We start from the raw sequence: 17,884 nt of genomic DNA on the forward strand, positions 1-17,884 counted from the left end.
ATATTTCTGTTGGAGTTATCCATCATGTATGCTAATTTGACCATATCATTCCCCTTCCAAAACATCAGAGTATTGCCCAATAAGTAAACTATAAATTTCTGACCACAGTATGCAAGTAGCAGGCAGACTTACTGTCTTCATCACTGTTACTTCCTACATCTTCCATCCCAATAATATAAATATATTCATTATGTAAGTGTAATGCGTAATTGTTGAAACTGTTTATACTCACTGCTATCATACTTGCTTTGTCTTCATTCTCTTGGTCTTGAATTTCCATGTCTATTTTACAAATGTTTCTGTCTTTTGTATTAACATTAGAAAAAACAGAACTAATCAATAGATGAAAGGGAGGGAGAGATAGGGTGGATGATAGAGTACATGTAATGATTCCACAGTAAAGTCTTACGAAATCTGGAATTAAATCAGAATGAGAAGAATGTGAATGTGTATGATGGGCAGAGTCAGACCAGAAAGTATTGTTAGCTGTATTTTGTTTGTATTCTGACAGGATGTTAGGCTGGCTGGCTGCAACTAAAAGTATTTTTCCCTGTCAATTTGGGAGGGTGTGGTGAAGAATCTCCAGGTAATACACAGAGTTACTCATCTTACTGAGCTAAGATTTTTAATGAAAAAGTATCCAAAGTATTTGCTATGGAAGATCCAAATGACTCTGTAGTTCTATAATGTTGGGTGGAGAATAAAGAGGCAGCACTCAAGACTTTATTATGATCTTCCTCTAACCACTTCTATAAAGAGGCAGGTATTTATATTTAATAAACATTTATTAAATAACTAAAATAAAAATGGCCATTTTGTACAAATGATCACCATTCTTCCACCTTGTTCTATTTATTTAAACTGGACTAGTCCAGTTTCCTTCTTTCTGCATCTATTATAGTGCTGTGTATCCTATGAACTCTCAGTAAGTCAGTTAAACTGATGTTCATCAGTCCTAAAGTCAAGATCCTTCCTCCAAGAAAGCTTGGTCTGAATATGTCAACAGCATTTACCATCATATACCACTTAACTCTATCCAACCATTTTCATAGAAATTTGGTGTTTGTAAAGTCTTTCCTGGACCTCAGTTGAGTTATTGATTTTTTTAAAAAAGGCAACAGTGTTGGGTCTAAAATTATAGTCTCTAAAGTTGAGAAAGCCATATATAGACACCAACAGAAACAGGCTGCCACCAGTTTGAGGAATAAAAACCCCTCAGGCTCCCCAAATTTCTTCTCCAGAGACTTGCAAGTTCCATCATTAGAGATTATTATTTTGGATTATATGGCAAATACACTTTAGGTTAGGAATGACTAATTAAAATTTTTAAAAGTAAAACTAATCTAAACTAACCTGTCCTTAGGAAACCAGTAATCTCAAAAGGTTTAAGGAATGGTAAATGTTTCAAAGGGGAGAAAGGCAAAGAGACAAGTCCAGATCCTGGAAAGCTACCTGAAGAGGAGAAGACATGGTTGGATATACTTGAAAGTGGCATGAAGACTCTGAATATAGGGTAAGTGTAGAACCACAGTGGGGTAAGGAAAGAAGGAAAAGGAAGAACATTAACTTTGTCTACTTTACAATTTAAGCTTAGTGAGGAGAATTTGCAAAAGACAAAGTTTCACTAAATCTAAGTAGAAGTATAAGAATGGAGGATCCCACGTAATTATTTGCTTTTTAATATGACCCACGTACTTATTAGAATATTAATTTATCATTATATATTAATTTTCTTAGATACTTACGTATTTGAGAAAACAGAAGAAGGGAAAATACCCTGGACTGTGGCAGGAGCCCTAGGTCCTATTTACCAGAAAAAGAAAATAATTAGTTTGCATCCTTCCCCAACAACTTGTAAAATGATAATATCCTCTAATAGTTCTTTATTCTCTGTTGTCACAGTCTTGTTTAAAAGCCTCCAGAGACTCTCGACAATGAAGTCTAAATTTCTTTGCAAAGCATAAAATATACCATACAATCTGATGTTCTTATCTACCTCTCTAGTGTCTTCTCTGGCTAGTCTTCCATGTGTATTCTATGGATCAGAGGCGCAAAATAACTTATTTCCTAAATGTATCATCTTTTCCATGCCTCTGGGCCCTTGTTTTTGTCATTTCCTCTGTCTGGAGCACCCTATGCCCTCTTTTTTTTTTTTTTTGGTGGTACGTGGGCCTCTCACTATTGTGGCCTCTCCGGTTGCGGAGCACAGGCTCCGGACGCGCAGGCTCAGCAGCCACGGCTCACGGGCCTAGCCGCTCCGTGGCATGTGGGATCTTCCTGGACCGGGGCACAAACCCGTGTCCCCTGCATCGGCAGGCGGACTCTCAACCACTGCACCACCAGGGAAGCCCCCTATGCCCTCTTTTAACTTATCTTTTAGGTCTCAGTCAGCTTGTGTTAACTCTTCTAGAAAGCCTTCCTTGAAACTAAGTAAATCTTCTTCTCTAGTGGTCCTAAAGCATTCTACCCATTTCTATTATAAAACTCATTATGCTATACTGTAATTAAAGGTTTGCTCTTCTGTCTCCCTGATTATGATGTAAATTTCTCACTATATCTTCAGCATTTATTTTTGGAGAATACTACGTAATTAATATGTTTCCTCAACATTTATTCATTGATTTGTTGGCCATTAATCTCTTCCCACTCAAACATCATCTCACTCGCTTTGTATGTAATCTAGCTAGATTTCATTACTGGATTTTGGTAAAGATTCTGGATACAGATGACATAGAAAGTTTTTATGCACAACACCTTCACACTGGATTTGGTGTTTGATAATTATGCAAATACACAAATGAATAAAAATTGTAGACAGAAAGAATGTCCTGGTTACAGAAAGTAGTGTTAGTAATTAAAGCCTGTTCAGTCAAGTTTAAGTGGTAACTCGTGTTTCTCTCAATAAATGAGTAACCAATAGGTACCAGTGATGCATTAAAAAGTCTTACTTAAATCCTATGAACCTTTTTGACTTTGTGTAGATATGTTTTTTTGTGTGTGTTCAGATTTGGAGAAGCAGTACCTGAAATTAAGAATTCATAGACCTGAGAAATTAAGTGTGAAGATAATATAATTTTAAAAGCAAAATAAAAAACAAACTCTTCTGTGGTTTCATTAATATTCTGGAGTAAATATTCTAAAAGTATTTTCCTAGAATTCTATATAAAATATTAAAACCATCCTCTTAAAAACAGCTAAGCTTTCAAGGAGGTAAGCGAAATCTTTGAGAGTAAAAAATTGGGGGGAACACACATATGGAATTGTAAGCAAATGATGAAGCTGATGCCTGCCCTGTACCCACTGGCCATAACTGCAAACTTAATGGATAACCAGGGGACTTAAAACCATATATCAGTCTCAAACCAGATGGGAAATAAAATCTTAGAGCTTGTGAAAATATACTTTATCCCACAAAACTACACCCTTGGTGAAAGAGCTGTCTTAAAAAAATCATGCCACAGAGGTAGCAGCACAAACAAATTATGCCTTGGCATCAGCTGTGGATAGAGGAAGAACAGCAGAAAAGAAAAATATCTCTGAAGAATTCATAACCATATATTATCTCTTACGTGACTTTGAGGTTCAAATTCACTGTATGGTCCATAAAACTCCAAATGAGAAATTTAAAATGAACCTGTTTTTATCGCTCTCCCAGATGCCTAGCAGTAGCATATGAAGAAAACTTAACAGCTTTATTGAAGTATAATTGATATTTGCAAAACTGTACATATTTAACGTGTTCAGTTTGAGTTTCTACATAGTAATATATCCTATGAAAGTATGGAATTCTGTCAAAAATGATGTATTTCTGTCAAAAACAAGCTAACATATAACAACACATCCCTGCCACTCACACACAGACAAATATGAAGAAACAAACCAACATGCCAGTTATCAGGAAAAAAAAAGCATTAAAATTAGATGACAAATATTTCAGATATTGGAATTATCAAATATAGAATATAAAATATGTGCATTTTATATGTTTAAATAAATAAAGTAGCAATTGGAAATCACAGGAATGGAACCTATCAAAAAAGTCCAATCAAATCTGAATAATAATGAGACATTTTATAATATATATTATATATATATGTTTAATCAAACAAATTTAAAAGTGCATTAAATTTATATAATAGTAAAATAGATACAACTGAAGAGAGAATTGGTGAAATGGAAGACAACCTCAAAGAAATTAACCAGAATGCAAAAGAGAGAAATGGAAAATGTGGTCTTTAGACGATGTAGAAGTAGACACACACACACACACACACACACACACAAACACACACATATATAACTGGAGTTTCAGAAGAAAAGAATAAAGAAAATGAGGAGAAGCAACATAGGAGAGAAAAACAGCTGAGACTTGGCCAGAACTGCTCATCATAGTGATACTAAAGTAAAGCAGATGAAAGATCTTAAAAGCAGCCTGTGGTGTGTGTGTGGCAGGGGTGAGAAGGTAGGGAGGGGGATGTGGGAGGAAGGACCACTTACATAGGAATTAAGTAGAACAGAAAGCAGATCATTTAAGTAAAACAATATTTTTAAAGTGCTAAGAAAAAAAGAACTGTCCCTGAGAACTGGTATATCCAGCCATAATTATATCCCATAACATGGATAAAATACAGTTTTATTAAATAAAATCTGAGACTTTACTCCCAAAATACATTCATTAGTGACATTTCTAAAGAATGGATGTATTTTAGGAAAATGAAGGTGATTCTATAAAGTATGAAATGCAATAAGGAATGATGAACAACAATAAAATGGTTAACATGTGAGAAAATATAAATAAAACTTGAAAAATAGAATAGTAATTTAATAGAAAAATAGAAACATAATTTCTATAAAATAGAAAAGTAATTTAATTTTGAATTTTTTACCAGATAAATTATTAAATATGATATGAGATAGTGAGTAGAAGTAAATTATTCTAACTTTGACTTTTACTTTAAGTATACATGTTAAAATTTAAGGGTAATTGTCAAAAGAAATATACATATAGTAAAAAATGTCCAAAACAGTAGAAGGAAAGCTGAATTAAAAAATACACTTAATATTCTAAAAGAGAGGAAGAAAGGAAAAATTAAATATATATATACATATATATATTTAAAAGGAGAACAAACTGAAAGCAAAAATAAGGCAGTAAAAATCTTCCAAAGATCTGTAATTAACATAAATGTAAATGGTTTAAATTCAGTTAAAAATCAGTAATTCTAATACTGAATAAAATAAAGCAAAATCCAAAGTCAAGTATTTGTAAGAGCTACAATTAAACATTGTAGCTCTTAAAGACTCTAAGATTGAAAGCTGATACAACTATAGTAACATCAAATTGAATTTAAGACAGAAAGCATAGCTCAGGATAAAGGTCACTACATAATAATAAGATTAAGTTATTAACTTGGTAATAAGTTACCAAGATAACCCTAGATATGACTAATAACCTCGATCAAGAAATAGAAAAGCAGGGCTTCCCTGGTGGCACAGTGGTTGGGAGTCTGCCTGCCGATGCAGGGGACGCGGGTTCGTGCCCCAGTCTGGGCGGATCCCACGTGCTGCAGAGCGGCTGGGCCCGTGGGCTGTGGCTGCTGAGCCTGTGCTCTTCAGCGGGAGGGGCCACAGCAGTGAGAGGCCCACGTACCGCAAAAAAATAAATAAATAAATAAAAAATAAAAAAGCAAAAATGGATACAACTACACAGAGGAGTTGAAAAACTATCCTATCATTCCCAATAATTTTTTGAAGAATTTAAAAAGTAAGACTATAGACTACTTGAACTACACAACTAAACATCTCAGTTGAACGGAAATATTTAGAATATTGTACTTCAAAGTTGACAATATTCATTGTTTTCAAACAGGACATTAAACAACTTAATCATGTACACTAAGCCAATAAAGCACTTCTTCAGATACTTCAAAAGGCTGGTAACATAAATGTCATGTTCTTAGTCTACAAAGCAATTAGAAATCAGTAACAAAAAGAAAAACAAATCCAATATACTTGAAATTTTAAAACTCATGAATACAAAATAACACACAAAATTAGAATTTAGATATGATTTAGGGAATAAAAATACTGCACATCAAATTTTGCAGTACATTCCAAAATCTCTTTTGTACATACCACCAATTTAGTGTCATACACAGTTCTAAACACTTGACAAATATTAAGTTATTGAATTACCATAGCAATCATATGAACAACATACTATTATTAGTCTCATTTTATAGTTGGAAAAACTAAAGAACAGAGAAGTTAAACAACTTGGCCAAACATAAATTTTAAGTGTGGGAATGTGGATTCAACTTAACTAGTCTGGGGTCAGAGTATGTGTTCTTTCCCGCTATGCCATACTACCTTGCAATAATCCTATCCTTTCAATATGTATGGAGAGGATATATGATAAATTTATGCCAATAAATTTGAAAATTCATATGACTTGAATACATTTTCAAGAAAAGTTTAACATGCCCCAAAAATCTGAAAAGAAATGAAAAATAGGAATAGTTCTGAATCACTAAAGTCATTGAATCTGTAAAGTTTTTGTCACATAGTGAGCCAGGCCCAGGTTATTTTGCCAGTAATTTCTACCAAGCATTTATGAAATATATGATTCTAACTTTAGAAACTTCCAGAAAATAATAAAGAGGTAATATAACTCATAAAGCTAGTGTAAACTTGTACAAAAACCACACCAGAAAACTACGAAAAAGGAAAATTACAGCTGAACTTCTCTCAAGAACCTGGATGCTAAAATCCTACAATAATTACTAGAAAATATAATCTAGAAATGTATACTACATGATGAATAAATTTGATTTAATCAAGGAATGAACGATTGTTCTGAGAATAAAAAGTGATCATTTCAACAAGAGATGCACTAAAAAGTCAACATTCACTGATAAACCTTAGCAAGTTAGAAACAGAAGGGCATTTTCTTAACCTGGCATCTACCAAAATATTGCGGTGGGCATCATATTTAATGAATAATTTTAAAATATTTTAAATCAGAAAGAAGACAAAAAGCCCACTTGCATCATTTTATTCACCATTTCTCTGAAGGCCCTAGAAATGGGAAGAGTACAAGAAATAATTTAAAAATATTAAGATTGCAAATAAAGTAATCTGTCATTATTTACCGGTAATGTTTATATTAAAAAACAAAAGAATCAACAAATAAGGAATAAGAATTAGAGAATTTGAAAAGGTTGATGGACACATAATCATATAAACATCAATCACATTTCTATACATTAGTAACAAGTAGTTAAAGAATATACCATTTTTAATAGCAATAGAAATAGTACCTAGGAACAAATCTAACAAAAAGATGTGTAAGATGTTTCTGGCGAAAACACTAAACTTAAAGAAATGAAATTTCCATAAAATGGAGTGATAGACCATTTACGCTGATAGGGAGAATCAGTATTGTAAAGATATTTGTTCTCCCCTTATTAATTTATAGTTTCAATGCAGTTTCAGTCAACACCTCAGCTGGGTGTGTTTGCATGTGTTTCTGAGACTGGCAGGTCAACTTAAAATTTATATGGAGGAAGACAGATTTAGCCAAGGCACTCCCAGAAAAGTAGAACAAAGTGGTAAAAGTGGTAGCAGATGGGAGCTGGTGGATAAGATGTCTTCTCCTTACTGATGTCAAGACATTGTGAATCATCAACAGTGTGATACTAGTGCAATGACAAACTGATCTTTTGGAACAGAATAGAGAAATCAGAAACAGATCCACACATATATGGTATCTGCATATTAGCAAGCTGGCATTCCAGATAAGTGGGTGAGGACAGATCTTTCAAAAGAATAGTTATCAGGCAGAAAGTCAATAGCAATAGCTGGTATACCCACGGTTAAGCTGGGACTGAGAGCAGTAACAACAACAGTGTACTTTGTGAGCCTGCACAATAGGCAAAAGGGGACACAACAGAGCACACTCACAGGTGAACAGCTCCAGAGGTGGAATACTCAGTGGCTTCTCTCCCCATGGGAGTGCTCCAGTCCCACCTACCTCACATCATAGACCAGAAACACAGCTAAGAAACAGATCTGGAGGCCTCTATGTGAACAACTAGGGAGCAGACCCTGCCCCTGACAGGGCAGTGACAACCACAGAGCAAAGGGGAGGCCCCACTCAATATCCAGGGCAGGCTATAGTCAGCACAACACCAGTCAAACCCTCTATCAAAGGGATAGGGCATACACTGAGAAAAGAGGTGGCAGTCATCCATACTAAAAACAGCCCCTGCACCAAAAACAAAACAAAACAAAACAAAAAAACCCCATTAAACCCAAGCAGGCTACATAGGGATGTTCCCACATAAAAATAGCCCTCCAAACTCTGAGGGTCTGGCATCAGGAGGAAGAACCTCCAGAGAAGTTAGCCTTGAAGCCCAGCAGGGCTTGAGTGCAGGTGCTCCACTCTTGGAGGGTGCACACAAGGTTTCATGTGCACTGGGACTCAGCGTAAAGCAGTACCTCCATAGGAACCTAGGCTAGATCTACCTAGGGGTCTTGGAGGGTCTCCTGGGGAGATGGGGGTTGGTTGGCTGTACCTCACTGTGTGGGCAAGGGGACTGGTAGCAGAGGCCCCAGAGAATATTAATTGGCGTGAGCTCTCTTGGAGGTCCCCATTTTGGCACCAAGAACCAACCCCACCCAACAGCCTGCAGGCTCCAGTGCTGGAATGCCTCAGGCCAAACAACCAGCAAGACAGGAACACAACCCTACCCATCAGCAGACAGGCTGCCTAAAGTTGTACTAAGCTCACAGACACCCCAAAACACACCCCGGACATGGCCCTGCCCACCAGAGGGACAACACGCAGCTCCACCCACCTGAGGGCAGGCACCTGTCCCCCCAACCAGGAAGCCTGGACCAACCTCACCCACCAAGGGGCAGATACCAGAAGCAAGAGGAACTATGATCCTGCAGCCCATGGAAAGGAGACCACAAACACAGTAACTTATAAAGAATTAGATGACAGAAATATATTGCAGAAGGAGCAAGATAAAAACCTACAAGACCAAATAAATGAAGAGGAGATAGGAAATCTACCTGAAAAAGAATTCAGAGTAATGATAGTAAAGATGATCTAAAATCTCAGAAAAAGAATGGAGGATCAGATCGAGATGATACAAGAAATATTTAACAAAGACCTAGAAAAACTAAAGAACAATCAGAAATGAATACAATAACTGAAATGAAAAATACACTAGAAGGAACTGATAGGAGAATAAATGAGGAAGAAGAATGGATAAGTGAGCTAGAAGATAGAATGTTGGAAATCACTGCTGTAGAATAGAATAAAGAAAAAAGAATGAAAAGAAATGAGGACAGTCTCAGAGACCTCTGGGACAACATTAAACACACCAACATTTGAATTATAGTGGTGCCAGAAGAAGAGAAAGAGACTGAGAAAATATTTGAAGAGGTTAGAGTAGAAAAATTCCCTAACATGGGAAACAGTCACCCAAGTCCAGGAAGCACAGAGAGTCCCATACAGTATAAACCCAAGAAGGAACATGCTCAGACACATATTAATCAAATGAACAAAAATTAATACAAAGAAAAAATATTGAAAGCAACAAGGGAAAATCAACAAACAACATACAAGGGAATCCCCAATGGTTATCAGCTGATTTTTCAGCGGAAACTCTGCAGGCCAGAATGGAGTGGCAGGATATGTTTAAAGTGATGAAAGGGAAAAAGCTACAGCCAAGAATACTCTACCCAGCAAGGCTCATTCAGATTCGATGGAGAATTCAAAAGCTTTACAGACAAGCAATGGCTAAGAGAATTCAGCACCACCAAACCAGCTTTACAACAAATGCTAAAGGAACTTCTCTAGGCAGGTGAGGTTAAAAAGAAAAAAAAAAAAAAAGGCCACAACTAGGAACAAGAAAATCACAAATTGGAAAGTACACTGGTAAAAGCAAACCTACAGTAAAAGTAGGAAATCATCCATACACAAATATGATATCAAAACCAGCAAACATGAGGAGACTACAAATACAGGAAATGGGAATTACATTTGAAATTGAGAGACCAGCAACTTAAAACAAACTTGTATATATATATAGACTGCTACATCAAAACCTCATGGGAAATGCAAACCAAAAAATAGATACACACACAAAAAAGAAAAAGCAACCCAAACACAACACTACAGATGGTCATCAAAGCACAAGAGAACAAAAGAGGAAGTGGATGGAAAAAGACCTACAAAAACAAATTCAAAACAATTAAGAAAATGGTAATAGAAACATACATATCAATAATTACCTAAAATGTAAATGGATTAAATGCTTCAACCAATAGACACAGAATGGCTGAATAGATATAAAACAAGACCTGTGTATATGCTGTCTATAAGAGACGAACTTCAGACCTGGGACACACACAGACTGAAAGTGAGGGGATGGAAAAAGATATTCCATGCTAATGGAAATCAAAGAAAGCTGCAGTAGCAATACTTATATCAGACAAAATAGACTTTAAAATAAGAGACAAGGAAGGACACTACATGATGATCAAGGGATCATTCCAAGAAGAAAATATAACAATTATAAATATATATGCACCCAACATAGGAGTACCAATATATAAAGCAAATGCTAATGGCCATAAAAAAGGAAATCAAAAGTAACACAATAATAGTGGGGGACTTTAAGACCCCACTTACACTAATAGCAGCTCATTCAGACAGAAAATTAATCAGGAAACACAAGCCTTAAATGACACATTAGACAAGATAGACTTGATATTTATAGAACATTCCATCCCAAGCCAGCAGAATACACTTTCTTCTCAAGTGCACATGGAACATTCTCCAGGATAGATCACACCTTGGGTCACAAATCAAGCCTTGAAAATTTAAGAAAATTGAAATCATATCAAGCATCTTTTCTGACCACAACGCTATGAGTTTAGAAATCAATTACAGGAAAAAAACCTATAAAAGCCACAAACACATGGAGGCTAAACAATATGTTACTAAACAACCAATGGGTCACTGAAGAAATCAAATAATACCTAGAGACAAATGACAACAAAAGAAAGAGAATCCAAAACCTATGGGATACAGCAAAGGGAGTTCTATGATGGAAGTTTATAGCAATACAATCTTACCTCAGAAAACAAATCTCAAACAACCTAACCTTACACCTAAAGCAACTAGAGAAACAAGAACAAACAAAGCCCAAAGTTAGTAGAAGGAAAATAATAAAAATAAGAGCAGAAATAAATGAAATGGAGATTAAAAAACAGCAGTAAAGATCAATGAAACTAAAAGCTAGTTCTTTTGGAACAACAAAACTGATAAACCTTTAGCTATTACTCATCAAGAAAAAAAGGGAGAGGGCTCCAATCAATAAAATTAGAAATGAAAAAAGGAAGTTACAACTGACACCACAGGAATACAAAGGATCATAAGAGACTATTACAAGCAACCATACACAAATAAAATGGACAACCTAGAAGAAACAAATTCTTAGAAAGGTACAACCTTCCAATACTGAACGAGGAAGAAACAGAATATATGAACAGACCAATCACAAGTACTGAAATTGAAACTATGATTAAAAAACTTGCAGCGAACACAAGTCCAGGAACAGATAGCTTCACAGGGGAATTCTGTAAAACATTTAGAGAAGAGTTAACACCTACCTTCTGGAACTCTTCAAAAATTGCAGAGGAAGGGAAGGAATACTTCCCAAGCTCATTGTATGAGGCCACCATCACTCTGATACCAAAACCAGACAAAGATGTCACACACACAAAAAATTACAGGCCAATATCACCTATGAACATAGATGCAAAAATCCTCAACAAATTACTAGCCAACCAAATCCAACAACACATTAAAAGCATCATACACCATGATCAAGTGGGATTTATCTCAGGGATGCAAGGATTCTCAATATATGCAAACCAATCAATGTGATACACTGTATTAACAAATTGAAGAATAAAAACCATATGATCATCTCAATAGATGAAGAAAAAGCTTCTGACAAATTTCAACACCCATTTATGATAAAAACTCTCCATAAAGTGGGCATAGAGGGAACCTATTTCAACATAATAAAGGTCATATTCAACAAACCCACAGCAAACATCATTCTCAATGACAAAAACTGAAACCATTTCCTCTAAGGTCAGGAACAAGACAAGGATGTCCACTCTTGCCACTACTATTCAACATAGTTTTGGAAGTCCTAGCCACACAATCAGTGAAGAAAATGAAATAAAAGGAATCCAGATTGGAAAAGAAGAAGTAAAACTGCCACTGTTTACAGATAACATGATATTATACATAGAAAACCCTAAAGATGCTACCAGAAAAGTACTAGAGCTTATCAATGAGTTCTGTAAAGTTGCACGATACATAATACACAGAAATCTCTTGCATTTCTATACACTAATAATGAAAGATCAGAAAGATAAATTAAGGAAACAATCCCATTTACCATCACATCAAGACAAATAAAATAAAATACCTAGGAATAAACTTACCTAAGGAGGCAAATGCTTGTACTCAGAATAAGTACTGAGTATAAGGTACTGACAAAAGAAACCAAAGATGACACAAACAGATGGAGAGATATACCATGTTCCTGGATTGGAAGAATCAATATTGTGAAAATAACTATACTACCCAAAGCAATCTACAGATTCAATGCAATCCCTATCAAATTACCAATGACATTTTTGACAAAATTAGAACAAACGTTTACAATTTGTATGGAAACAAGAAAGACCCCGAATAGCTAAAGCAATCTTGAGAAAGAAAGATGGAGCTGGAGTAATCACACTCCCTGATGTCAGGCTATACTGCAAAGCCACAGTAATCAAAACAGTATGGTACTGGCACAAAAAAAGAAATATAGATCAGTGGAACAGGATAGAAAGCCCAGAAATAAACCCACGCACCTGTGGTCACCTAACCTATGGCAAAGGAGGCAAGAATATACAATGGAGAAAATACAGTCTTTTCAATAAGTGGTGCTGTGAAACTGTAAACAAAATGAAATGACAACCTACAGAATGGGAGAAAATATCTGCAAATGATGTGACCAACAAGGGGTTAATATCCAAAATATACAGACAGCTCTTGCAGCTCAGTATCAAAAACACGAACAACCCAATCAAAAAATGGGCGTAAGATCTAAATAGACATTTCACCAAAGAAAACATGTCAATGGCCAAATAGCACATGGAAATATGCTCAACCTCACTGATTATTAGAGGAATGCAAATCAAAACTAAGAGGAGATATCACCTCACACTGGTCTGAGTGCCCATCATCAAAAAATCTGCAAACAATAAATGCTGGAGAGGAGGTGGAGAAAAGGGAACCCTCTTGCACTGTTGATGGGAATGTAAACTGGTACAGCCACTATGGAGAACAGTATGGATATTCCTTAAAAATCTAAAAATAGATTTAACATATGATCCAGCAATCCCACTCCTGGGCATATATCTGTAGAAAACCATAGTTCAAAAAGATACATCTACCCCAGTGTTCACTGCAGCACTATTTACAATAGTCAGGACATGGAAACAACATAAATGTCCATCAACAGAGGAATGGATAAAGAAGATGTGGTACATATATACAATGGAATATTCTCAGCCATAAAAAAGAACTAATGTTATTTGCAGCAACAGGTATGGACCTAGAGATTGTCATACTGAGTGAAGTCAGAGAAAGACAAATATCATATGATAGCACTTATATGTGGGATCTAAAAAAAAAAAAAGGTACAAATGAACCTATTTACAAAACAGAAATAGTCACAGGTGTAGAAAACAAACTTGTGGTTACTATGGGTAAAGGGGGGGAAGGGATAAACTGAGAGACTTGGATTGATATATACACACACTATATATATACACAGTGTGTGTGTATATATATATGGATAACTATATATATAATAGATAACTAATAAGGACATACTGTATATGACAGGGAACTCTACTCAGTACTCTGTAATGTATAATGGCCTGTATAGGAAAAGAATCTAAAAAAGAGTGGATATATGTATATGTATAACTGACTCACTCTGCTGTACACCTGAAACTAACACCGTATTTTAAATCAACTATACTCTAGTAAAAATTTAAAAAGGAAAAAAAAGTTCTCAGGCAAACAGTTATTCATGTGGGGAGGAAGGCAAGGGAGATAACAGTTTTACACTGAGAGGACCTGAAGGGGAGCTCTACTGGTAGACTGGTTTTGCTGTAGGTCCTTAAGGTAAGAAAGGGCTACAAATTATACCTGAGGGGAGGTACAGGAATTTTCTCTTTACAGAGGGTTATTTATGATTCTATTCATCCTGTTCCCCTTATGCAGAAATAATTGTGGTTTCCTCTACTTGCTGATTTCCTGCTAATACCTAGGCCTAACAGCTAAGGTCATTTAAAAAAGTATGACCAAGTAGAGAAAATTAAAAACTCACTTAAGAGAAACCCAGAAATCATAGGGCTAAGAACTACATGTGACATTGTCAAAAGAAAAACTGATGAAAGACTCAAGCTATGCCCATTCACTGCATATTGCCTATGGCTGATTTACAGCTACAGTGGCAGAGGTGAATAGTTGCAATAGAGACTTCATGGCTGGCTAACACATGAATTAAAACCTTAGGTCTCTCAAATAAAGAATAGACATTTTTTTGGTATATCTGTGGAACATTAAAAAATATCAATACATATTTGGCCACGAAGAAAACTTAACTTCAATGAAGAGAGATTTAAAGGCTATATTTTCTGATACTAATTCAAATAAATTAAGAACGTTACCAAAATTATTTATTAGAAATTTAAATATATACACAGATAACTGTTTTGAAAGAGAATTTAAGAGGGGAAGTAAAATCTATGTGTAAACCAATAAAAAACAGAGCAATTTACATCAAAATCTACAGTTGTGAGCTACACTCACAGGAAAATGTTTAGCATAGAGGGTATTATTATTAGAATAAAAAACAAAACAAAATTCCACAGTTTTGGAAGACAGAGTTAATAGCTTGGCTGGGAATGCTCTGTCCTTATCTCTATGGAAAAATGGATGTTTGACTTTGACTTTATTAAATTTACTTTTTGCTTATTTATTTTTTAAATTACAATTGATTTACAATATTTCCTTAGTCTCAGGTGTACAGTAATTCAGTTAAATATATATTTCCAGATTATATTCCATTATAGATTACAAAATACTGAATTTAATTCTTCATGCTATACAGTAAATCCTTGTTGCTTATGTATAGTAGTTTGTATCTGTTAATCCCATACTCCTCTCATTTGTCTCTCCTTCCCTCCCTTCTCCCCTTTGGAAACCATATATTTGTTATCTATCTCTGTGTGACTGTTGTAGTTTTGTATATAGAAGTGATTCTGCTGTATCCCATAGATTTTGTATGGTTGTGAGTTCATTTTTGTTTATCTTGAGGTATTTTCTGATGTCTTCTTTGATTTCATCATTGACCTATTGGTTTTTTAGTATCATGTTGTTTAGTCTCCATTAGTGTTCATTCTTTTCCCATTTTTCTTTCTGTGGTTGATTTCTGGTTTCATACTATTGTGGTCAGAAAAGATGCTTGAAATAATATCTACCCTCTCAAATTTGTTGGAGCTTGTTTGGTTACCTTAGTATGTGGTCTATTCTAGAGCTTTCCATGCATGCTTGAGAAGAATGTGTAGTCTTTTTTTTTTTTTTTTTTGGATGTAGTATCCTACAGATGTCAATTAAGTTAAACTTGTCTACTGTGTCAACGTAGGACCTCCATTGCATTACTGATTTTTTGAGAAGATAAATATCTGAAATAAACACCTTAGCTTTAACAGCTCAAGGAACTAATTAAAGAAGGACAAACTAAGCCCAAAGATAATAGATGGAAGGTAATAACAAAGATCAGAGTGGAAATAAATGAAATAGAGCCTAAAAAGAAAATAGGAAAGATTAATAAGTACTTTTTAAAAAAGATTAACAAAATAGACAAAATTTTAGCTTGACTTAACAGGAAAAAAAAGGGGGAAAGACTCAAAATTAGAAATGAAAAAGACATTACAGTTGATACCACATAAAGTCAAAGGATAATAAAAAACTACCATGAAAAATTATATCCCAACAAATTAGATAACCTAGAAGAACTGGATAAATTATTATAAACGTCCAACCTACCAAGACGGAATTATAAAGAAGTTGAATATCTGACAGACCAATTACTAATAAGGAGATTGAATCAGTAATCAAAAACCTTCCACACAGGGAACTATATTCAATATCCTATGATAAACCGTAATGGAAAATTATATAAAAAAGAACGTATATATGTGTATAACTGAGTCACTCTGCTGTATGGAAGAGAGTGGCACAACATTGTAAATCAAGTATAGTTCAATGAAAAAAATTAAAACCTTCCAGCAAAGAAAAGTGCAGGACCAGATGGTTTCACTGGTGAATTGACCAAACATTTAAAGATGATGAATTAATACAAATTCTTATCAAACTCTTCCAAAAAAAAAAAAACCAAAAGAACCCCAAACCCAGAAGATGAGGGATCAGTTCAATATTCATTATACAAGGCCAGCATTACTGAGATATCAAAGCCAGACAAGGACACTACAAGGAAAAAAAAAAAAAGCTATAGGCCAATATCCCTGATGAACATAGATGCAAATATTCAAAACAAAATATTAGCAAACCAGAGGGGGGACCTTGAAGATAGCGGAAGAGTAAGACGCGGAGATCACCTTCCTCCCTATAGATATACCAGAAATACATCTACACGTGGAACAACTCCTACAGAACACCTACTGAAGGCTGGCAGAAGACCTCAGACCCCCCAAAAGGCAAGAAACTCCCCACGTACCTGGGTAGGGCAAAAGAAAAAAAGAAAAAACAGAGACAAAAGAATAGGGATGGGACCTGCACCAGTGGGAGGGAGCTGTGAAGGAGGAAAGGTTTCCACACACTAGGAAGCCCCTTCGCGGGCGGAGACTGCGGGAGGCGGAGTGGGGAGCTTCGGAGCCGCGGAGGAGAGCACAGCAACAGGGGGGCGGAGGGCAAAGCGGGGAGATTCCCGCACAGAGGATCAGGGCCGACCAGCACTCACCAGCCCGAGAGGCTTGTCTGCTCACCCGCTGCGGCAGGCGGGGCTGGGAGCTGAGGCTCGGAGCGCAGGGAGAGGACTGGGGTTGGCGGCTTGAATATAGCCTGAAGGGGTTAGTGCACCACGGCTAGCCGGGAGGGAGTCTGGGGAAAAGTCTGCACCTGCCGAAGAGGCAAGAGACTTTTTCTTCCCTCTTTGTTTCCTGGTGCGCGAGGAGAGGGGTTTAAGAGCGCTGCTTAAAGGAACTCCAGAGACGGGCGTGAGCCGTGGCTAAAAGCGCGAACCCCAGAGAGGGGCGCGAGCCGCGGCTAAAAGCGCGAACCCCAGAGACGGGCGGGAGACGCTAAGGCTGCTGCCGCCGCCACCAAGGGGCCTATGTGCGAGCACAGGTCACTATCCACACCCCTCTTCCGCGGAGCCTGTGCAGCCCGCCACTGCCAGGTTCCCGGGATCCAGGGACAACTTCCCCGGGAGAATGCATGGTGGGCCTCAGGCTGGTGCAACATCACGCTGGCCTCTGCTGCCGCAGGCCCGCCCCACACGCAGTGCCCCTCCCTCCCCCCCAGCCTGAGTGCGCCAGAGCCCCCGAATCAGCGGCTCCTTTAACCCCGTCCCGTCTGAGCAAAAAACAGACTCCCTCCAGTGAACTACACGCAGAGGCAGGGCCAAATCCAAAGCTAAGCTCCTGTGAGCTGTAAGAGCAAAGAAGAGAAAGGGAAATCTCTCCCAGCAGCCTCAGAAACAGC

The 17,884-nt window shown here is 36.6% G+C and overlaps 1 protein-coding gene across 1 annotated transcript in view; it reads right to left on the reverse strand.

Moving 5' to 3' along the window:
• Nucleotides 1-17,884, reverse strand: part of FSIP2 (fibrous sheath interacting protein 2) — a 132,836-nt gene that overhangs the window by 75,770 nt on the left and 39,182 nt on the right. The window contains exon 12 of the mRNA XM_032636622.1: nt 1,746-1,803. Coding sequence (XP_032492513.1) covers nt 1,746-1,803 — 58 coding nt within the window. The remainder of the gene's footprint in view (nt 1-1,745; nt 1,804-17,884) is intronic.

This window comes from Phocoena sinus, chromosome 7 (assembly GCF_008692025.1).
Source record: "Phocoena sinus isolate mPhoSin1 chromosome 7, mPhoSin1.pri, whole genome shotgun sequence".
Taxonomy (NCBI): domain Eukaryota; kingdom Metazoa; phylum Chordata; class Mammalia; order Artiodactyla; family Phocoenidae; genus Phocoena; species Phocoena sinus.